The sequence below is a fragment of the Nothoprocta perdicaria genome, unplaced genomic scaffold (genome assembly GCF_003342845.1).
Source record: "Nothoprocta perdicaria isolate Ctin4 unplaced genomic scaffold, notPer1 scaffold_15, whole genome shotgun sequence".
NCBI lineage: Eukaryota > Metazoa > Chordata > Aves > Tinamiformes > Tinamidae > Nothoprocta > Nothoprocta perdicaria.
Genome location: NW_020454649.1, coordinates 3473982 through 3499005, shown reverse-complemented (window position 1 = coordinate 3499005; position 25024 = coordinate 3473982). Strand labels below are relative to the sequence as shown.

Sequence of the window (25024 nt, the reverse complement as noted above, 5' to 3'; positions counted from 1 at the left end):
TGTGTTTTCCAGTTTATCAGGCCAGATTCTTAATCCCATTAAGTGTCCTTATCACAGGTTTTCCTAAATACATGTGGAAAGGAGACCAAAGACTCAATTCTCCAAAAAGATGCCTCTGTCCGCCCACTTCCTATTTCGCATTACTGACTAAAACAACAGAACAGGTCATATCTCAAGACAGGATATTAAGAATCATCACAAATGCAGTAATTTTTAATGACATACAATTCACTGATGTGTAAAAGGTCATAATGTTTTTCTAAATTTGTTGCGTTCTTTAGTAGTTATCATTCAAAAGGAGAAGTAAATATGCTGCAATTGAAATGAAGTCCTCCAGGGGAAAAGAACTAAAATTCTTCTGACTCATAAGAGGGTTACTTTTCCAAGAAGTGTTTTCTGACTGACCGTGGAAAGATTCAAGGTTTGCAAACTATATTATATTCCACAAGAATCACATTCCAGTAGGTGCTGCAAACGCATCAGAAATGTTAATAAAGCCTCTTAGTACTAAAATGCACTATGTTATTTCGACCTAGGACTTGGAGATACAAGCGGACATTAAAAAACACACTGTATTTTACTGCCTGATTATTCATTTGTTTATCAGAAAGAAATGATTCAGTATTGCTAAATCAAAACAGTCACACATTTACAAATGTAGTTTTAACAGTTGTGTGTTGTGCAACAGAAACAATGCAAAATCAGAGAGGATAATTAAAAGGCACCAGCAAAAAGTGATTTAAATTACTGTGTTTTGTTGTTAATTTACTGGAATTAAGGATGTCCTCAACATTCAACACTTCAGAGCTCTTGTTAAGGTGCTTCCAATCAAAGCCATAAGGTCTGCTCAGACATAGTACAGCCCTGACAAGCCAGGAACTTCTGATGCTGGAGCTTAGTATTGTTCATTCATTATATCATGAATACCCTGAATATGCAGTAGGTTTTTAACCTTCACAGGATTGAAAATAATTTTATGAAGTATCATTAGCTTGTCAGTAGATATGATTCAATTTCTCGACATGAGCTAATTAATAAATTTATTAGTACAACAGTCCTTATGTAGTCCAGTTATTATGAAACGCAGGATGATTCATCCAAGCATCTTTATTTACAAAATACAGTCATAAGATCTGTCTAGATTTTCTTGAGGGACTGGAGGACCACAAATAAAATGAAAAAAAAATTTTCAGATCAGCCATGTAGCTGACATTCACAAGCACAGAATAACTGACTTTTTTCTTGAGGGGGGAAGAAGAGAAGGCAAAATCGAATGGTTAATGACTCCATCTACAGGAATCTAGAGGTAAAAAGGCTACTGTTGTCTTTCCTATTCTCTCCATCTAGAAAAGGTCAACCCAATTCCCTCCGTGTTAGCTAATAGCACCCTTCAAGAAAAGGTAGCATGCTGAAAAAGCAAGAGATGGTAGTTCACAGTGCCCCAAGAAAAAAATAGCAGCTTTTTATGTCTACATTTCCCTGATTCTAGAAAATTGAATCATGATATTGTGGTCAACAAGATGTTAAACATCCAGTCACAAGGTCAAGCCCAACAGCTATAAAATATCTGAAAAAATTGTACACAAAATTTCAACACAAGACTTGTGTGCTGCACAGAATATTTTTTCCCACTGAGATTAGAAGGAAAGCATATGAAAAAATACGGTGTTGCACAGAATTATTTCAATTTCTGCATTACACTGAGGAACCCTGGCTATAAGTTTATGTTGTAACCACGAAAATATTGCAGTAAAATGGTAAAAAAAGAGAGAGATGAGCTCCAGTTTTTCAGTTCATATGTGGATTATAGTCCAGACTCTTGCTCAGCAAAAATAAATTTAATGAAATTTAAGTGAATACTTAAATAATTAATACATTTTCAACAGAAATGACCATGGACACATACTTACAGCTACCTTTGTTAACTTCCTGATACGAGGACTACATGCCAAATTTTTGTTGACATGAAGGTGAATTTCATTTCTCTGCAAATCTCTCCACGAGTTTAGATAACTGCCAACTTACTAAAGCTTACTAAAGCTTTATATACCATCCCAGAAATGGTCTGAATTAGGCCCGGGGCCCATTACAAGTCATCAGTGAATACAGTTACTTAAACTGACGTGTTGAAGTTGGCTGGTACCTGGTGAGCAACAAGCAGCCCATGGAGAAACTGCTCCCCCAGGTCTGCTTAGCACTACAGTCAACCAGCACTGACGAGAATGACTGGCAGGACTGAAGTTACGAATTGATATCAATTATGACACATACATCAAAGCAACAATCTTGAAAGACACTGAATTATTCCCAAAATTGCCTTTTCAAAGAAGCTGAGGCTATTCTAGATATATTAAAGGAATCTGCTTTGACAAGGCTTTTTCGTCTGAGACAGTAGTTAATTAAGAAGCAGATGCTATAACAGATGTTTCAGTAGTTACAATCATGTCTTATGACTTGCATTTTCCTAACATTGTATGTGCTGCGTTTTAACAAACTTATAAAATCCATTCTCTTTCTGCCTCATCCATGCAAAGAGTAAAAAAATGCGATCAGATCAAAACTCTCAGATTGTTTGCAAATGGCTATGCAAGCTGTAGACAGTGCAGAATCAGACATCTGTCTAATATTCAGATATACTTACACATTATTTTCTTAGTGCTTATTATTTAATTCTAATTTAAGCCCTGGCAAAATAGCATGAAATTCTGAGTAGAAAGCCTATAGATGTGGTAATAAAAAAGTGTAATCCAGTAATGCATTCTAGTGTTTTATTTTCAAATGAAAGGTATAGTTTATATGCTACTTACAATAAGCAGCTTTATTTGTAATCAGTCACTAAAACACTAATAAAATAAAATAATACTTAATTGGATTCCTTCTATTTTGTTTTAATCGTTGTTTAAAAGCTGTATTAATAATGAACCAAATTCTTCTCTAGCATAACTGGCCTCTGTAGATTCATACCAGCAGGAAAACCTAAATTAAAACATACTTTGTAGGCATTTTTGTGTTTTTAGGGCTTAATAAGTTAGAGAGCTTAGCGAAAGTAGATGATATAGTATAGCATAGGGCATAGAGCTTAGGGCATGGCGCTCGGAAGATCTCGCGATRTCACGGGAGTTAGGAGYRTAATTAATTTATGCAGTTTACTGATAACCCCATGCCATACAAGGCGAAAAGTAGAAATTAGTCTCCCGATTGGGCAGTAGGTGAGTTTCYGCATTCAGCTGGAGTATATAGGCAGACTGAACTGCGCAATAATCGCCATTTTGCCGCATCCCCCATAGTGATATCTGTGCTCCAGGGCCCTGGGGTGAGGACAACCCCAGGTCAGTCCAGCTAGCGAATGAGGCTTGCCGACCCCCGTCGGCAACAATACTTAATAACAGTGAGGAAAACCACAGCTCAGGAAAAGCTAACACCTAACCAGGAAACTTCTTCAACAGACTGAAGAAAGCCATTGTCTATTTGGATTGACATTGAAGATTCCAGGTTGACTGGAACCGCTGTTATATCTTATTTTCTTGGCTACATGTCATGCTCAACACTGTTTTTCTGTCCCAACTGGACTGGACTCACCACTTCCCACCTCACAGCACAGAAAGGCCACGGAGCCTCTGACCCCAGAGACCATCCATGGTGAGGTCCAGACCACGGCTGCTGCCGGGAATCTCTATGTCCGTGTTAGGATGCTCCTGCTTGGGACTGCAGGGCTTCCAGCTGGCTCACCTGGTTGTACAGGGCACAGATATGCAGCGCTGTGTTTCCCGACGCATTCTGCGCACCCATGTCGGCTCCGTAGAAGAGCAGGTGCTCCAGATGCTGGACGTGCCCATACCGACAGGCCTGGGAAGAGAGGCACTCATGCTTTTGATTACCATACAACCCAGCTGTACAGTGCAAGCATGACAGGTAAGCATTTTTAAACATAGAAGATTTTATTTTGCTTAGTACTTAATTTTTCAGGACCATCCCCAGATTGGATAGCAAGCCTAAAGCCAAGACCTGCCATAATTAATGTTCTTCAGATGCAGCGAGTTGTACACATAAGTACAGCATATACTTAAGTATTTGAGGAAGTTCAATGTAAAATATCAAGAAAACATAAAGTTTACAACTCTTCACCCATTAGTACTTGTAACTGTTAAAACTGTTTAATCTGACAAGTGAAATTGACAGAACACTAATTTTTTGGTCCTGAAAATTTGTGGAAAGTTGCCCACTAGATGGCATTGAAGATGAACAGATTTCTGAAGCCTGCTTTTTTAGGCGTGAAAACAGTTTGGGGAAAGCTGGTCCAAACAGTTCAAATAGATTGCATGGTGCCAGCAGAAGTACAGCATATATCTGCCATTTAATCAAATAGAAAACAATCATTTAGTTATACTGTCAGTCACCCAAATAAATTGTTAGAACTTGAATAGTTGGAAATAAACTTTGAAACAGTTGCAAATAAACCTTAATGAAGCAAGTCTGCTGAAACGTGAAACTTTCCCAAGATTAGCTAATAAATTTAGAGAAATACATTCAGAACTGTTTCCTTGCCATGTGACACAACGCTACCTTCTTCACACAAACAATGCCAGATGGGACTGTAGCACATCCCCATCTTTCACACTTCCCTGCAGAATGCTTATACCCTCAACTGTCGAGAACAGACTGCCCATAATCCAGATGTAAACTTTGGTGATTTAGTTAGGATCATAACCAGCAAAATGGTTTTTGGAAAGGTCAGTTTCATTAAGGGAAGTAATCAGCATAAGCATGTTAGGTTTAGTTTACAAAAGGAGTTTTTCTCTGTATTTTCAGAGACTTCAAAAATGATTTGATCAATACTGCAGTTAATTCTAATAGGATCAAAAGAATTCATGGCAGTAAAATCAACAAAATAGTTTATTAAATAGTTTATTTAAACTATTAAACTATTAAAAGCAAAATAAAAAACATTAGAATCTGAGTTTCCACGCACAAAGGCAATGCAAACTGATCTCAAACTGGGAATTTGTTCAACATCCCTCAGTAGAACATACTGAAGGATCTTAGCAGCAGGATCCTGAATCCAAATCTTGACTGTAAAGTTCAGCAGAGACAAAGGACACAGCACATCTGCCATAGAGACAAGAAGCATTACCAGGGAAACTAAAACTGGCTCTAACAAAAGGACCAAGTTGCACTTCTCCACCAGCATGCCCGTAAGAGAATGCTGAACTTCAGATTTCCAAGGGTCCGTTACATAAATCTATTCAGAGCTACAAATTCTACAGCAAAATCCATAGTAACTGTAGGATTTCACTGTTAGAAAACGCCACAGGAACACCTCTGACTTTTAATCTACCACAGTAGGACACAAAGTAATAAGCTAACAGAAAAACATACACTTTCCTACGTGTATGTGCACGGACTAAACATGTTCAAAAAGAAGCCTTTAAAACAGTATTTAGGAGTCGAATATATAAAGTATATTTTCAGTACCAATATTGTATAGGTAAAATAAATTTTCTCATACAGCTCCAACTGACAAAATGTGTTCATCACCTGATGGATTTCTTGCCATCCGTTTTCATCTTTGCAGCTGACCGTAGCGTGTTCATGAAGCAACAGCTCACAGCAGTAAGGATCCCCTCCCACGACCGCCGTGTGGTACAGCGGGGTCAGGCCACAACTGTCTTTATAGTTAGGAGATGCTCCAAGCTCTAAAAGGGTCTGAAAGCAATTAGAATGGGAAAAAATATATATATACACATTTTGGAGAGATTCCTAACTGAAGAGGAATTTCTCCAACTGAAAAAGTATTTACTAAGCTGGTATTTACCACTATTACATTTATTGCTTCATTACAGGCTGATCGAACGGACTGTGACACAGATGAAGTTAAGATATGACCTCATAAAAATGAGCATTTAAAGGAATCTACAGGTCTAGCAAGGAAAGGATGAATGATGATGTCTGACTTCCAGCTTTTCAGTTAAGGGAAGATTTATCAAAGACGTCATACAATTTGCAAATCTGTTGGAATGAAATATGAAAATGCCATAAACACAGGATTTAATCTCAAATATCAAAATGATTTAGAATCACCAATTAGAAAATACAGAAAAGACCACGTTAAGATACAATGTGTAATCCATGCTATTGGAATTTGCTTTGAAAGACAGATAAACAACAATAATGCTATTCCAGTTTCCTCAGAAAATTCTACCCCAATCTATCAATAAATAAGATTAAATTTCACCACTCTTTCTTCCTACCAAAAGAGCCAGCTTCAGAAACAAAAAGGCCATTTGTCTAAAGCAAATCCTATGAGTCGAGAGACACAGAAAAAGCACTAGAACACATATATATTTGAGGATCCAGTGGGGACAATAGGACAATTGAATGAAGGCATTTTTCTCTACGTATTTTTCTGTATAAAATAACATATAATCTGCTACTGAAAGTATTTACCTTGAGGGTTACTTGGTTCTTGGCTCGAGCTGCTTTGTGCAGAGCTGTCATTCCATCTTTGGCTCTGAAGTCTAAATGTGCTCCTCCGTTTTTCAGAGCTTTTATCACTTCTACAGTATTGTCAAGCTGAACTGCCAAAGTTAACGGAGTTTCTAAAGAAGAGAAAACCACACACACAGAAGAGATGAGTAAATTTATAAAATAAAGATCCTTTGCTTTACGAGCTTTAAAAAAGTGTTATATTAATATACTGCTTGAAGAAAATCCTAAGTTATCAATTTGTCCCCTTGAAAGGCAATCCCCTTGAAAATCATGCAGATTCCATTACCGTAAAGGTAGCAGAAAGAATAGGTGAGATTTAATCTCTTACATCACTTTATCTTGAAAAAAAACAAGATATTACTATTCTGCAAGTTTTATTGTTCTGACCTCCACTTTCTAGGTCATGATAGTTGGGGTCCAGTCCTCGGTCTAACATCTTTGTGATTTTTTCCACTGAGAGATGATGGACATGATCCATAAATTTTTTCAAATTAGCCTGAAACAAGGAGTGACAAATGAATTACCTTGTGATTGTAAAAAGACATTTTTGACTAAACATGAAATCTTCTGTCAGTTTGTATCTACTGATACTGATACTGATCACTGAACAATGCTAATTTATATTCCTGGAGAGTGTGACTTTCCAGGGAGAGCACAAACCCTAGAGTTTACAACATTCAAAAAGCAAACACAGTAAGAAGATTCTGTTGTTTCCAGCTTGAAGGAAAAATGACTGAAGTATTCAGTCAGTATGAAATCAGGATCATATAAGTAATAATGGATCGTATTCATTATTCATTATTATTCTAACCTGCAAACATTCCTAATGACAGAGCTGAGCATTTTTGCAGCATGTTGAAAATGTTATGTTTATGTAATAAAGCTCATTTAAAATTTCTCGTATACATATGGAGGAGTCAAATAGGGATACTTTTCTAGGACAGTAATTCACATATCCCTGTTGGCCAAGGGAGCACATGCTGTTTGTCTTTTAGCAATCAGCCCATGTGGTAGATAGTGAAATCCTCCTCACTGCCCATTTCCCAGGCATGCCACTTAAAGCAGGCAATGGTCAACTTCCCCATAAATTGTGCATACCTTGGTATGAAGCTTAGCCAGCTGTTTCTCATCAAGACTGAACTGTTTGTACACTCTCTTCTTGTACCGAAACTGACAAGGAAACAAAGAGAAAAAAATCATGTGTTTTATTTTTAAAATAACTTTTTAAAAAGTCTCATATCCCATCAGAATGCATCACCCATTAACGATGCTGTAGATTTTGTCGACACTCAGAATGAAGAAAAAAAAATAAAAAGCTCCACATTTCATTTGGAATGTGTACTGATATTTTGCATTATGCTTAACATAGCACCATTAAACTTTTACAGTTCATGTAAGCAAAATTCTTATCTTGCTCAAGTGTACTGAGCTCAGTGGAGCTGTAGGGGAAACGAGTTCAGCCTCTAGAATCTACCAAATAAGAATTACTGTGAGAAGAGCTTTTCCCTAGGGGTATGCCTGCACTTTCATTTCTAGTCTCAAACAGAAAGAACTAGAAAGGCATTTTAAATATATATAAAAAAAAAAAAAAAAAAAAAAAGGAACTTCAAAATATCAGCTTAGCATGTCTGAAACTCAAAGGAGAGCAAGGAGGGCAGGATCCTTGAAAAGTGTCTTAATCCACATAAGCAGAATTTAGAGGTGGATATAGCTCTCCTCTAGATTTAACAAAACCCGCCCTGTACATGAGGATCCTAGAGCTACCCCTTTTTTGGCTGAAACTCATGTGACATTTTATGCTGAGCAGCTTGCCATCCCCCTACTGCTAAAATGAAAAGATCCATGAAGAAATCATGGGCTTTCCGGGGTTATAACTCACTATTATCCATATATTATATATATTATTATTTGCAGCTGGTCAGAAAGCCGAAGGCTCTTCCTCGACTGCCCAGCTTTGATGCAGCAGCAACTCTGCCACATGCACAGGGAGCAGCTGGCAAGGGGAGCACTTTTGGTATGTCTCAGGATAAGGCCTTCTAATTCACCATCAGCCCATCATTTTTATAATGACACAAGAAAATGAAAAACATCTTAAAATTCTGCACTTATTCTCTTTTAAAGCATTTGCTTTTACAGTACTCTTGTTTCACAAAGAATGCACTGTAGTCATGAACACGCTTGAGTTTTGTCTCAGCTAGTAATTAGAGGTTATGAACAAAGCCAAAAATAAACCTTTCTTTACTAGGCAGAATGCAAAGAATGCAACACATAGGATGGATAAGGATATGGCATTGCATGGGGCTTTAGTATCAGCTTTTCAGCAGAACACTTTTAACCCTTGAATTGCAATCCTTTTGCAGCAATGCATTTTGCTAGCCAGCAGCGAGCACCAGAGAAACACAATTCTGTAACAAATGTGACACAAAAAAGTAAGGTGGTGATTTGCTCTTGGTTCTAATATGGGCACCAGTGACCCTCAGAAATAATCCACTGCAAACGCTAGGACTCAAAACTTTCTCTTGACCCTATTTTTTATTAGTTTGATCTTTGTTACACCAGGGTAAGTCTATTAACTGCAGGTTATTCCTGGGTGATGCACCACCATAAAACCAATTTAAAAAAAATACTGATTAATTTTTAATTTTTTTTTTTATTTTATTTCACACCGACACACTGTCTCTCTCCCCTTATTCTTTTCCTAGGAGACCATCACAGATGGAAAGGTGCGGCTTAGCTAAGACCATTTGGCTAAGATCATTTTTTAGGATGGATGTATAGATAGCCATTTCTACCCCTACTCCTGTAAATCAAGTCAGGGCCCCAAAAGCTCTGTTTAGAACAGTTCTGTAATAAATCACTGAATGTCCTCCTGAGATATGCCCTTGAGCAGAGGAAAACCCTAAAACACCATTTCCTGGAGGGTCCAATTCGTTGCAGCCTTTACAGGAATAACACACAGAATAACTCCAAGCAAAAACCAGTTGTGAGCAAGGCTTCAAGTTCAAAGCCTGATCTGATCTGCTGTCAGATCACTGCTCCCCCATGCAACTCCCGGACATGCAGAAGACTTAAATACAGCTTACAATATAGTTTGCATCAAAAGAATATAGATGTTTCAGACAGTAGAGCTAAAGATACCTCTAAGGAAGGAACTCCCTTATTCACCGGCTGTGGGTATTCCCTAAGAAGTCGTTCCTCATCCAAAAATTTTCCATCTCTACCATTGCTTGCAGGCTGGAACAGTCCATAATTTAAGACATCTTTTAAACTCTGATTCAAAGTGCACAAAATCCGTTGCTTTGCAACCCATACTGAAGCTTCAGGGTTAAATCTAATGCATTTCTGCAAAGAGAAATGATAAAAAAATGTATAACAATGAAAAACATTGAAACAGTATCTTACATTTTAAAATTCACAAATTTAGTATGCATATAATAAATCTACATATTACAAGAGAACCATGTATCAACAAAATTACATTTCAGACACTTATTCCTCTATAGAAGCTAGTGTACAAGTTCTATGGAAAAAGGATATTTCCAGTCCTTCTGCAGGGATCAGGGAGCATCCTTGCTCAGAGACAGCAGCCTTTATGCTAAACCTCTTAGAAAAGCCAAGTGAAAGGCAGGTTACGAGATGTGTATGTAGATTTTTGATTTGAGGCTGTTCTGATGACAAGCGTGACCTGCAACAGCTCCACAAAATAGGTACTCAGGGAAGAGCTTTAACTCAATCAAAGCTATCCTAAGGAATAGGATAATTTTAGGAAAGGAACTATGATGTTGAAAGCCTAGAAAATTCCTTCCAGCCCAGTGTTGATGACATGATGACATATGATCAACAGTGAAAAGCTATTTCTACAACCAAATTCTTAAGGATGTGAAGGACTTTTAAAAGCAGTTGCAATTTGACTGACTGACCACTGCGGTCAACCCGTCCTACGCACACATCTGCTTCCTTAGAACACGGTCAACTAGAAAGGTTTGGATAACTTGGTATATTTAAGCTGAGGAGTCTGGCTGTGTTTCTGTGAATTAACCCTCAGATAAGAGTATTATCAGTCAGCCTGATAATGAGATACTCATTGCTGTTACCTACCGGGAAACCACACCAGCTGCCGTGGTATCATCTCATGAAGGTTTTTACTGAATAAGTATGGTAGGCTCATGAAGAGGCCAATGGTCCTGTCCAGCTCTGCTAGGTCTGGGCATGAATTATTAGAAATGCAACTCAGTTTGCCTTTCACACGTCCCTGCAGCTTGTCAGATACTGATGTGAATTTATTTAGGGATGTGCAAAGGAAGAGGGAGAGCAAAAGGCAAAAGCAGCTGGGGATACTAGAAAATAAAAGCAGAGATCATGGCTGTGAGTTCTCCAAAATACCCTGCTTCCTATTTTGCTACAGGTCCCTTTCCTCATCAGGTGCTTTAATTCAGCACAATAGAAAGTGCTTACACTGGGCATATCTAAGCTAACCCACTTCTATCATATATGGAAATATTTTGTTTGTTGTTTCTTCATAATCAAGGTTCCTACTACCTAGAGCAATGCAAAAGAAAAAAAATCGTAATTTAAGTCATAAAATTCCTTAAACCATTATTCTGTATGATGAAATGTAACGGCTCACATATCTTTTTCCCTTGTGATTTCTTGGTGAATAAATTGTGAATATTTGTAGTACCAGCTTTTACAATGTGACATGTTATGTTCTCAGCTTGAAGTCAGAAAAGTTATAATAATCTGTATTTTATGTTCCTTTACTTATAAAAATTGTCAAATTGATTTTTCTTTTACAAAGTTTCCCACGTAAAGGTACTCTCTAAATTCTGCCATGTAATACAAAATAAGGAACACAAAGCAGCTTTTTATTAAAATAGATTCTAAAAGCCCTTTTTTTTTTTTTTTCTTCCCTCTTTTCCCCCCTCCTTCAATAAAATGCTTTTATTTGCTTTCAAGTGCCAGGCCATTTCCTAATCTGCAATTACTCCTCTCCTCCACAGGCATCCCTCCAAAATAAGCCACAGTGGCACTTTGTCTATGTGGCTACAAACTGTCCCACCCGATGCTCTTTTCTTTGCTGGCCAGTCTTTGATGACCTTTCTAGCACTAGGTCCATATCTAATGGCTACCTTCAAATTCCACATTCTTCTGGCAGCTTTTTCTGTAGTTGTAATTGAGGGGCACTGCCTTGCCCATCAGAACACAATTATACCACACGCTGCAGCATGACAAAATCCTGCCCTTGCTTCCATACTTAAAACTCCAGAGGAGGCTCCAGACTTGCCTGCAGAGGGACATAAGGGTTCACACAACCCAAACCAGAGCAAACCTCCTGAGGATCAGGGATGAGTGCCCACAGCAACCACACAACTGCTCCTCTGGAGCTGGACTTCTTTTTCCACATGTCAGCTAGTATAAACGGAACAAAAGCCAAAAAGTCTGAGACCAAAGTTTAATCTCATGACAAAAGTCAAGCTTGACATGTATCCTGAATTAAGGTCATTCTTCACTGGAATCCCTTGGTAGCCCATCTGCAAGGGGGCCATATTTGCATTCTTGAGCACTCATCCCTTCCTCAGGTTCATTTATTTGTTCAACCAAACAGTGTAAGTCAAGGCAAGGGAAGATACTCTCCTCCTAAGTGCAACATCTCCATAAGTGTGGCCACCACAGGAAAATAAGACAGGAGCTGAGCCAAGCAAAGCTAGACAACTTTTTGCAGCAGGATGCCTTCAATGAGTCATTAATAAAATCAAAAACAGATCTCATTTTCTGACAAAGAATTAAATAAATACACAGGAAACATGAATTAAAATGTATCTGAAAATTATAGCTGTGATATCTATTTCACCTTTCATTCCACCAAGCATAGACAAAATGTGATCGCTTGCTTTTAAGGTCAGCTACCTAAACTATGAAAAAAAAAAAAAAATCTATTGCATGCTGTAAAGTGAGAACTAGATTTTAAGTATGGATCAATAAAAAAAACTATCAATGACAGTCTTGCACTCCCAGGCACTGGTAAAAGTTGCTAAGTGTAACAATACCACTGTAAGCGAAGGAAAAATACAACTCTCATACTCCAGCTAAAGGGAAGATATTAATTCAATAGGAATAATGTTCACGACACAGAATCTCTGAGGAATAGCATTTATGCATTCAAAACCTATCAACCAACACATCTTTTTCATCAGGCTCATGAAGATGTCAATCACACAGAACTGCGCTGTGACAGAGGGATCATTGACAAAAGGCTCACACAAATGCTTCTAAAACGTGACCATCAGAACACCAAAATACAAGTGATCTCTGATCTCTTTTGATAGAAGATATCAGTATCAAAGTTGTGACAAAGGAGAAGTGGAAAATGCAGATGAAGTTAGGTATTATCAAAGGGGGAAAAAAAAAGAGGCAAGGTGTTCATTTTGAGTTGTGCTTGGTATTCATCTAAATTCATGGAGGTGCTGCTTTCCTTCATCAAAACATGCAGAAAACTCATAATACATTAAATGACAGGTGTCAGCCTGGCCACTGCAATCTTCAGGCAAGCCAGATCACCCATCCAAGTGCAGGGCAAAAGAGATGTCATGAGCACTCACAGCTTCCAGCATCAAACTGGAGATACAGAGAAGGAAGATGCCACAGTGCAGCCCAGGCAATCAGTCACACAGCTGGACACACAAGCACACACCTGCAGGATGCTCAAAAGGAGCCCCTTTTGATCTGGGGCAGCAGAGACAGCACAGACTGGAAACAGGCAAAAACGGGGGTTTCCTACACTAGCATGGGATTCAAGCTGCAGTCAAGACAATGAGCTTAGTACCTTCATAGAACAAAGACTGTGTGACCTAAAAGAGTGCCTTATGTAGGTAAGAAAACATGGAAAGGAAAAGATTCCGAATCCCTAAGGCCCATGAATACTGTAAAAATCAAGGTATAATAGAAGATACAAAAGCATATATGACAAGCAGTAAATTATAATTGAGAAGTATTTAAAACTTAAGTTACTGTTTTGTCAATTGTCAGCTATCAAGCAAGAGCTTTCAGTCTTGGAAATTCCAACGTTAAAACCCGCCAAAAATGGTAAGAAAATGTTCACAACTGAAGTGGAGCAGTAAAACAGATGGGCGGAAAGCATTTCAAAATCCTCAACAGACCCAATGCTAGCTCAACATCAGAATTAAATAAAACATGTGAATCTGAACACTTTGATTTGAAACATACCCCAGAGGGAGCGCCTAGGCACAGGACAAAGCAAAGGAGCAAAGCACCATCCATGTTCTGATAACAAAATCCTAAAAACATTCCAAATAAAAGTCACCCGGCAGATCTGTTCATGAAGGATAGCACTTAGAGAGCTCCTCTAAACATAGAAAATGTAAAAACACTGTAAGAACATCATGAAAAGGATATTTTCTTAGCAAGGGCTACTGGAGAAGAATCACACTACTAGCGGTTAAAGACTCATAATATGTTACTACAAATTTGTTGGTTCTCCCTCAAAATTTACGATTGTATTTTGCCTATCCTGCTGAGAAACCTTGAACCACCTTGGAGCACACTTCTGCTCCACCAGCCACCAACTCCTTGTCATTGTTGCAGGATTGGGGAATCTTTTGAGATCTTTTTGAGGCACCTCCTGAAGCACAAGATGCAAAGTCATACATCCCACTAGAGGAATCAAGCAACACACCTACAACTTTCAAACATGAAGGACAAAAGTTATCTTTGCCAAAAGAGAGGATAAATTTGATACTGCAATTTAACAGTAATAAGGGCCATTGCCAAGTCCAAGGCCTCTGTATCAGGTACAGTAAGAATCTTCTGCTTTTCAAATATTGTCCTGTGCTAAGGATGACACCTAGCTGAATGCGAGTGGTAAATGAAGACACTGGAAAATGACTCTTTTCACATTAAATACATAGCGTTTTGGTATGCTTGGCTATCATCTCAATTAAAAAGGAGACAAAAAAAAACAACAAAAAAAACCCACAGAAACTGAAAAATAAGTCTTCATATCAGTTTAACTAGGCATATAATACTTAAGCTATTGCAACTGATCAACATATTTAAAGTTTCAAATCAAAGTTAAAGTACAATAAGTCAATTTTCCTACAATAAGTGATACTTTACTAAGTCTTCTATTGCATCACATGCTACTCTATGATAGGGGTATATATACATTTTATATATACAATGAAATAAAGGTGATTTGAACCACAGGTACTATAGATGAGCAAACTTCTCTCTCAGTGAGCATTTAACTTCACAGAGAGTTTAGTTAATTTACTAATTTGCCTTCTTTTAAACTAAAATATTCTTGAACAGAATTCCTAAAAACAATAAAGAATTAAAATGTAAAACTAATTTGATGCAATTTCATTCTCCTTTGATTAAACAGTCTAAATTTAAAAGAACCTTTAATTATTTATAATTATACAGCAAATGGGGTGTATGTAGGCTTTGGCTTGTAGCTGTTACAGCTCATGAACTATGGTCTTCTAGTTTTGCTACCCTTCACTTAATCTATCAGTCTTCCCTTTTGTAAAATGGAATCTAGATTTCACCTTTTTTTTTTTTGCACAAGAGCTTGAGAATGATCAATTAAATCAAAAATAGATTCTCTTGCACAGAGCCATTATGAACAACTGAGTTACTTTTCATTAAGACCTTATTGAAAAGGGGAAAAAAAATAAAGCAACTAAAATGAACAAATGAAACCCAAATCTTAAAATATATGTTTTTTATCATTCCCTGCAGAAAATGAATTTTCATAATATAATTGCTTCCAGAAGAAATCAAGAAATGAGATGAGGCCTTCTGGAAGCTCTCTCTCCATTTTTAATAGTAGAAAAAAATTTGCATGTAAAACTCATCCTTCTGTTTCCTTGGGTCTGTGAACAGCGAACACAGTCAAAGATGCAGCAGGCTGCTGTGATCTTCAGAAACACCCTAACCATGTCAAGGCAGACGCTGTCTTGACAGAGGACTTCACTTGAGGCAAAATGCTTCCAAATTCAAGACGTACAACAGTGCTCCTTTCAGTCAGTGTTGAAATATCATCACCCAACGTGATGATTGCTTCAGCCCAAACCTAATAACGTCCCATGCATGGCCCACAGTAACCACCCTCCTGCCCTGCCATTTTAAGGCCTCCTGTCTATGTCAGGTCCCAAAACATCTATTCCTCATACCACACGAACAAACAGAACACCACTATAATTCCAGCAGGAACAGCTTCAAGCCTCATCTCAATGAATTTTTAAATATGAGAATTGGAAAGATCATACTCGCAGCTCCAGCACAGATATCTTGATTTCTGCAACACCATGCAAATTCAGCTTTAAAAAAATAAGAGCTCTACAACCACACCTGAGGGCACGCTGTCAAAGCAGCTCCTTCCTGTCAGCCTTTAGACAGGCCATCTCTATCACTCTAGAAATGAACTTAATTAAAAAGAAAGGAAGACTTTCAGCTGAAATAGACCTTCAATGGCAGCATGGCATGATGTAGATGTGAAATGGCAGCACAAAGGGATGCAGCACACATCCACACACAGAATGGGGTTTTATAACGACTACCATCAACCGCAAGTCCAGACAGCAGCAATCAAAAGCCCAGCCTAATTCAGATAATTAATCATAAACTTAGATAATCTGAGTTTTAGATATTAGTAAATAATTCCCAAGACCTTCTACAGAATGCCAATGTTCCTGTTGCAACATTTGTAGAGGACAATGATTCTTTCACTAAAAAAATACAAAAATAACCTTTTTCAACTCTGTTCTCTTGATGATGTCTATAATTTAGGGAGTCAGTCTGATGTCCAACTGAGGTAAAAAATGCAAAATTCATGTCCTGTGTTCCTTTAGTGTTTAACTTTGTTAAGTAAGAATATAGGGCAGATTGGTTGAAACCAGCAACGTTTACCCTTTTAAGACTATTTTTATGCTAATTAAAATTTTAATGGTCATTAAAACAGAAAAGCTCATCCTCATAGACTTTATTTTTCCAAGGCAATATCACTTACTGTTTGCTGTAGATCAGGTATTATGATTCGAATCACTAATGTATTGCTCTGACTGTCTTCCATTCTGCTGCTCGGCCTTTCTGCAGTAGCTCTAATTGTATCATAAATAGTTTCCTCTTTGGAGCTGTCCGATTCAGATTCCACAGAATAGTCTGAGAAGCTCTGGGCCATTTCATCTTCACTTGATGTTGGGCTTCGAGGCATGTTCAAGTCCTTTACCCTACCAATACAAAACAGAGATAAATTACTGATGAAGTTTTTAAAAGGAATTACCTAAAAGTTTTGTTTGTCTTTGTAGAAATAACATGCATTTAACAATGAAGTCATAAGTTTTGTCTTCCTCATATTTCCTCCTGTCATTTGCAGAGTAGACATGGTGTAATGGAAATAAATCTGCCTAGCAAAAGTTATTAACAGAAGAGAGGCAAGAGAAGTAAAAAGAAGAGAAAAAAAAAGGAAAGTCGGCCTTTTTTTTTCCAGGCACACCCAACCTTTCAAAGGATCCCAAAAAAAAGGCACAGCATAATTACCAGGTTCTCTCCTAAATAGCACTGTCATAAACTGTACTTAGCACTCGATCCGTCTTTGAAGGGTTCTTCTCCCAGGAAAAAAAAACAAACAAACAAACAAAAAAAAAAAAAAAAAAAAAAAAACACTAACAAAATATACACAAAACCACACTTAAAGAGATTCATATACATAAATTAACATAATTCTGTACATTAAGAAACTGTATAGATAAGGCTTCAACAAAAAACAGTATTTTTATATTGCAGAGTCAACAAAAAAAAGTACTATAGGCTGCTAGACAGATGTAGATGCTTCCTCTGAGGTTTGTGGGGTTTGTGATATAATATCCTTTAGCATTGCCATTACTGAAAAGTTAAATATAGATTTTAGATTTTTTTTTTAAATCTATGGTATAGATTAGGCTAAAAATACAGTCATCTTTACTTCCAAAGTAAGGACATATGAGTTCAGATGTACACTGTGTCGTATGAGATCTCAGAGTAAAAATGGTAAAACACTTTCCTTTTTTTTTTTTTTTTTTTTTCCCCCCTCAACTAAAAAGCAAAGACTGGTCTCACAAATTAAAAGATTCTCCAAGGATAGTATTTTTTGTTAAAAAAAAAAAAAAAAAAAAAAAGAGAGAGATTAAGAGATTCCATATTGAAAAAATTAAAAGGAGTGCCATAAAGTGATGCACTTTCCATGCTTTGTAACAAAGTACATTTTCATTTTTAGAAGCCAGAAAAAGGTTAAAATGACTTTTTAAATTTTCAATGGAAAATCAAAACCTTCCAAAAGGAAGTCTCTGCTTTCTAATAAAGAAAAAAAACGTTCCCACAGGGAAAAGGAAAAAAAACAGCAAATTTCACTATCAGCCTACATCAAAAAGATTTTAAAGCAGAATTAAAGTAGAGAAGAATGTACTGACTTTGCCAAGGTTGTTCATATGCCAGATGACTGCATTGACTTCTCTCAAAATGTTTTTTGCATGATTGTCTCACAATTGCAATCCCATATATTCCAACAAAAGCAGGAATCAACACAACACCATTTAGCACCGTTTCACAATTCAGTTTGAGCCAAATAAATATCACACCAAGATTACTCCTTGTCCGGTCTTTTATACCAAAATGGTTAGAAAAACAGGCACAAAAGGCTCTAATTGTAATTCAGCATTTTAATGGGCCTATGTGTTGCAGCCAGCTTCTGCACCAGAGGACAGTCAGTGGCTTCCAATGGGAGAAGGTCAAAGGCAAGCGCTTCCTATCATCAAATCTTACTGTTACTTCTGACAAAGGGCAAATTCCCTTTGTTAGCCAACCTTAGGCTTCAATGCTATTACTCTCAGCTATAATTACTAATGAAGACAAAATCAGTGCATTAAAAAATCAGAGCATGCCAGTTCACAGCAGCCTAATGCGAGACTTTATTTACAAAAGAAAACTCTTGAGGGAGTATTTCATTTTCTTACTGCTTCACTGAACTGTATATTAATGCGGCTCCCTGGAGCACCTGAAGTCAAAAAAAAAAGCATAAACATTTCAACGGCTTCCTAATTTATCTACTAATACTAAAACATGAAGCCCAAACATTGTAGGTCAAGACACAGTATTTAAGAGCAAAGACGGTGCTGGCTAGCGGATGCAAAGGAAAGGACATGAAGAACATCACACACTTTGCCTCTCCCTAAAGCCATCGGAGAGAGCAGTTCCAGGGCAATAGATCTAAATCCTCTAACAGAGAGCACTAAACTGCAATTATAGAGCATACAAATAAAGAGCTGAATTAAAAAAAAAAAAAATTCAAAGATTTGGCAAGTAAGTTCTCTAGCAGAAAACTTTAGACCTTAAAATATCTTCCTGTGGATAATCAAGTGAATGACTCACAGGTATCAATCATCTAAGTGTTATAAATGATAGGACAAGGAATCCCCTGAGGAAGTTCAACAAGGCAAACATCACCTAATTCTCTGGAATACAGACAGCAAGACGGACAAATAACTGCAGAAAAGATAATGAAAGGCTATACCTACAATTAAAAAAAAAAAAAAGAACCCACACATATGCACACACAACTGTGCCCCACTGCTGCTATCTCAGAAATAGATCATTTAAATAGATATAAGGATGGGGTTTTTTGTCTGTCTGTTTTGAGCAAGACGATCTAACCACTGGGGAAACCAAATCATCATTCATCCTATTGTACAAGGATCCTACTAGGGAGCGTGGTTCAAGTTTGCCCCCTCAGGCTGCAGAGACCTTAGGGCAATTCTGTTGTTTGGCTGTTAAACTGCATGGGAATGGCAGATGCTGCCATTTGTTAACAGGAGATGCTTGATACTACAGCTTCCACGGAGAAGTTATATTTTAACCAGATGCTCTGGGTTTACTTCAGTTATATTCCAAAGACTGTTCCATAATCAATACTAATTGATGAAAATGAAAGCAGGTTGCCTGAATGACCGTGATCCTACAGCTGATAGCTGGCAGAAGGAAATACAGCACTACAGGCAAAACCAAGCACAGAGACACAAAAACCTACATAAAAACATCTGCCTTGTATAATGTCCCCTCTTCATTGTACTCTGTACCAGACTGGGCAAACATCACACAGATGCGTTTGCCCATTTTTCAGGGATCAAGCCCAAGAGTGATGTGTCCTAAAAGCTAACAGTAAAGCGCACAGAGATCCTGCTCCCCTGGAGCCTTTCCCAGATCTTTTCTCTGGAGAAGGTGGGTAGCAGCAAGGAGGCTCCATCACGATCCCATGGCCACCTCCGCACCGGGCACTGCAGCTGTATCAAACCCTCCCCTTGCAATGGGAAAGTCTAACTTATGGAGAGGCTGAACTTTCATACAGAAATTGCTATAAAGAGCATTTAAGGATCGCATACTTTCTTCATTCCTTGGCCAGGGGAGGTTTTGTTTTTGCTGCCATGTGAACATGGGCCCAGAGGTCACATGAACGCCTATTCCAGACTAATCAAAGCAGTTAATCACCCCCTCAGCGCGTTTCCTCTCGCTCACACGCAGTTGGAGCACACACAAAACGTCCCATCCAAGGCCAGCGGGGCTAGACCCCCGTGCAAGGTTTCAGATGCACGGGTCACTGCCTCCTGGTCCCGGTAAGAACAATGTATTTTTACACAAACAGACATTTACACAATAAGGGCCCTGTTGTTGCCGGAGAGAGCAGGCCTGTGTGCCGCGGCCGCGGGGCGAGTTAAACCCCTACCTGTGGGAATTGCGGGCACAGAGGCGGCTTTGTGCCGGGCGGGCACCGCCAGCGCCGCACTCGGAGACGAGGCTGGAACTGCTGGGCAGAGCTCCTTCAGCAGCAGCTTCCAAGAAAAGCTGTTCAGGGAAGGGATTTTGCTTTGTGCAAGACTCGCCGGAAGCACCAGCAGTCAGATTCTCCATCTTTATTCTGGATTTTACGTATCCGCTCAAGAATAGGCTCTCCATGCTACTAAATTTAAATTCTGGAGAAGCTCAAGCATTACTTCTCCAAAAACACCAACATTAAAGCATCATTTCAGATGGTATCTAAGACAACATAATGGGGGCACAATTCCCTTTGTGTGTGTTTCACACCTCCCTACGATGACACAGAGGATACGTGTAGCAGGAAATGTGAACAGAAGACTCACTCCTGCAGATAATTTGATATTTGATGAATCAAAGTCACCCTTAGACCACCCAAAGTCTACCTGAAAGCTGCCCTTATCCAGCAGTGCCTCCAAGAGAAGCATCCTGCCCTCCCTTGCACCACTGACCGCTTGGTCCCTGTCCCAAACCTGCTTCAGCTGTTGCACTAACGCACACAGTGCAGCAGAGCAAGGACCTGAACCAGGTTACTGAGCACCTTTGCCCTTTGGGTGGGTTACTTTTGGCATCTCTCACTCTCCGAATCAGACAACTACATGAATGTTTGCCTAGGCAGAGGGTAGGGGGAATCTGAGACCACAGCCCAGCTGACGGGAGAGAAATCTATATAGCTTTGCCAGTCTGATAAACTCCAGTTAAAAGGTACTAATTACCACACAAACATGCTGTAGTGCAGAAGAAACCAGTTTGCCAATGCCTACTGTTAGAAAGCACATACAGGAAAATAGAAAAAAATGTAAGAGAAGATCTGCAAGAAGCAGAAAAAGAACTCACTCCCTGCCTCCTGCATTAAACAACTCACAACAAAACCTGGTACTAAGAAATGACAGTCTCTGGTCCTGTTTCATCTAGGAGTACAGATGTGGCTGAAAAAAAAATAAAGAAACAGAGCATGTTTAAAGTATCAAGGTTTTTGGAAAGTCTGTCTATTGTCCTGCTCTTCCCCTTGATCAACCTCTGATCAACTGCAACTGCTGATACTTGATTTTTCTGTAATGCACTTTTATTCTTAGGAGAAAGTGCTAAATAACTAGATCACTTTTACAAAATTTAGAAGAAATTTCCCTTCATGGTAGCCACCTAAAAATTTCAGTCAGACAGTCTTTTACTGTTTATGCCCCCTAAGCGTGTTTTCTTCCTTATATGCCACCTCTTCACTTTAATTCTCTGTGGCCATATCATCTGGTAATGCATTTTTGATCTCCATGTTAAATAACTGCAACACCCAAATAAGTATTTTAGGAAATACTTATTCCTCAGCACACATACCTTTTAACATACTAGAATGCCAAGTGAAATTCCTCCCTTACTTTTTCCTTAACCTGTTCTCAGTGTACCACTTCTTACAGAAAACATTTAAATTTGACATCAATTTGAACTCAATTTAAAATCAGTATTGAAAAAAATAAATAAATTAATGGTTATTTGTCCTCACCAGACCCAACAGGAAGGTACTTCTCAGTGTCCTGCTTTTTGGGCTTATATATGCAATCTTTGATTTCTCTCGTCAGTCATCTACACAGGTAACAGGAACAAATTATCTTGCAAGGGTTCAATATTGACATGTTTAAAAAAATTTTTTTAAAGGTAAAAAACTTCCTATTTCTGAGGCTGCTGATTATCCCTTCATGAATATCTCCGTAGCACAGACTTGCCAGAAAAAGGCTAAGCCCCATTAACTTCTGGTATTTAGAGTGCTAAATACCAACATCATATGATTAAAGTGGGGGGTTAAGACCAGACTGTAAGAATGTAGTTTTCACAGATACACTTCACCATCAGCCCTCATAAAATATGTAAAATATCTATGAAAGCAACTCCTAAAAATACAGAGTAGTTCTCTAAAGGTTTCTGTATTTCCAAGTAGCTTTGGAAGACAAAGTTCTTTGTCCTCTCTTTGTTCTGCTTCATATTTCCTTAAACTATTCAGTCAGTCATGCTGTCTTCACACGAGGGTTGAAGTTCAATCAGGCAGACGCACAGCCAGATTTTGGGGAAGGACGGCTACCAAGGATATTCAAAACAAGTGACTTAATGTGGCGTGACAAGGCTGGAACACAGAGAGAGCCAGGCATCAAAAAAGTATAGGAATATTTTAAGCAGAAGTCTCCTTTCAAACTGAGAAAAAAATATTTTTTTTCTTAGAAAAAAGAGGAACCAGACATAAAGATTTAGCATAGAGTAGAATATATAGGATGGTTAAAACAGTTAAAAACCTTTTAAAAAAGTAAAACCTACTAGAGGAAATACAGTAAGCATTTCTAAATGTTAGCCACAGTACAGTTTACAGTAAAGGCCAACTCCCACTGGCAATATAATACCTTAAGTGTCTTCTTTTAGGCACCTCCACAGTTTCCCATGCAATTCTATCTGACCTTTATTTAAAGATCATTCACCCAGCCATGGCATTAGAGGTGGCCCCTTGAGCCTCAATGCCAGTATCTGCAAGCTCTGCTCATTTCTGTAGGTTTTCTTTTTAAATATGGCTTCTGCTTTTCAGCTTTTATTTTCCAATAAACAGTATTTTCCAATACAATAGTATTCATGAGTCATTCTTCAAATACGACAGATTTGTAACAGATACTAGAGTATACCTAGAACTAAACCATAACACATCCTAAAGTATTGACTAAGAAATAGTTATTTTGGATCTCAAAATGATTGCATATATTTATCCATAAAAACACTTTCCACTTTCAAAAACTCATTTTTGCAGATGCAGTAATCCAGAAATAAAAAATACTTCAAATAGATGTTTAGAAGAACTAAATAAAAAGACTAAATAACTAATTTAAATATGATGAAAACCCGCCATAAAACAGGTATTGTCGATTGTCCTTAGAGCAAAAAAATACAGATACAGAATTTAATCTACCTCTTCCAAGGTGGATTAATCACATGTGTAACCATACTGACTTCAACAGAATTACATTAAAGATGTCAACAACATCTTCAATGTTGTTAAACATTACTTGACCTCTATATACTGCCTATGGGTCCATTTCAGCATTTCCTGCTAATTTGATAAGTTTTTCGGTATGGTACACTAGGAAACTAAACTTGTATTAGGTCTGTCCCCATTCCAAAACAACTTTGAAATATGTATTTGTGACAAGCTCCCTTCCATACAGCACCTGCAAATTTCAAAGTTGAGCACCTAATGCAAAAAAGACTTTCCCCTCCAGGTAAAGTGAAAATTATACAAAGTGAATAACTAGCATTATTTGTTCCATTTCAGCAATGTGCAAGTGTTATTACACCACTTCAATTTTATAAGGTCATTATCTGTAAAAGATGCATATAATTCTTGCTTTTATCAGAAGTTTTCCTTACACAGCCTGCAAAACAGAAGCAATTTTATCTTCCAGCCCTGCTTCTTTCCAGCCTCTGCTTGTACTTCACTATGTAAATATCAAAAAGATTTTAATATGTTGGAAGGAAAAGAACATAAGAGAATTTAAGAAGACTTGGAAGACAAATGGGAAAAATTCAGAGCTTGTTGAAGATATTTACCTCAACTTCAGGTCCCTAGTGGAGAAAGTGGCTTAACTGCTTTTTAATTTGCATTTTCTGCTTATCAACTTTTTTCTTCTATATCCGAAAGGAAAATATTTTTGTAATAATTCAAATAGAAATATAATTAAGTGTTACCAGTGAAATAATGTTGTTGTTTTGTTATGTAGATGAGATCAGAAACCAAGATGAGATAAAAAGATTCCTTCTTCTCCCTGCATATGGGCTAGGCATTTGTAGTTTGCAATGAGGTTTTACTTTAATTTCTTTACACATGATTCTGATGGGGGTTATGTTATTTTCTCTGTTGCCAAAAATAGTCTCATTATTTACATTGTTTTGGTCCAAGATATAACATACCAATTAGGACAAGCAAAACTTCAAACAGATACTCTATTTTTCCTGCAAAATGATTACAATTTTCTCATCTTTGGCTGAGAGATGGTTGATAAAATTCAGAAAACCTTTCTTGTTGTTTTTTTTTTTTTTCTTTTTGTTGTTGTTGCTTTCATGCTTATTTCATCAACAAATTCCTTTTTATTTCAGTTCAGTGGGAAACACACCTTGGAGCTTGAAGAACATTCAAGAGTCTCCAAACACCCCTTAGTTTGTGACTTTCCTAGTTAAGAAACTCTAATGCAGTTTTCCAGGAAGGACACTGAACTATAAGGCTTTCACCTCAAAAATCATAATAGGCCCAAGTCTTAAAATACAGAAATTCCCCACAAAGCAAGGTTTTTTCTCTCTATGTAGATCTGTTTAACTAGAGCAGATGCATTCAAGTCATTAAATGATGAGCCCAATTTCGTCAGTCAGCATTATCTGAAATTAGGTTTCATTTGGATTATTAATATCAGGCTCAGATACAAACTGTTATCTCTAAACCATTTTGGATAACAAAGAGGAAGAGGAAAGCAGAAGAAACTACTGGTGCTCTATAAACTTAATTTCTAAAAGGAAAGCAACAAAAACTTGTGACCTAGGAAAGATGGGCATTGAGTATAATTAGGACAGGTGGCCAGTACTTGGTTTAGCCAGACTCAGGTGTAAGCTAATTTTTCTGCTCTATCCTCCCTCAGTATTTCTGCATCCATCTGTG

General features: G+C 37.8%; 1 protein-coding gene across 1 annotated transcript in view; it reads right to left on the bottom strand.

The window, feature by feature from the left end:
- The window catches only part of SHANK2 (SH3 and multiple ankyrin repeat domains 2), a 254127-nt gene extending 237395 nt beyond the window's left edge, over positions 1–16732 (bottom strand). The window contains exons 1-7 of the mRNA XM_026034675.1: positions 16517–16732; positions 9625–9828; positions 7585–7656; positions 6874–6982; positions 6445–6596; positions 5536–5703; positions 3730–3846 (exon numbers count right to left, since the gene is read on the bottom strand). Coding sequence (XP_025890460.1) covers positions 3730–3846; positions 5536–5703; positions 6445–6596; positions 6874–6982; positions 7585–7656; positions 9625–9828; positions 16517–16720 — 1026 coding nt within the window. The 5' untranslated portion in view covers positions 16721–16732. The remainder of the gene's footprint in view (positions 1–3729; positions 3847–5535; positions 5704–6444; positions 6597–6873; positions 6983–7584; positions 7657–9624; positions 9829–16516) is intronic.
- Positions 16733–25024: the final 8292 nt, after the last annotated feature.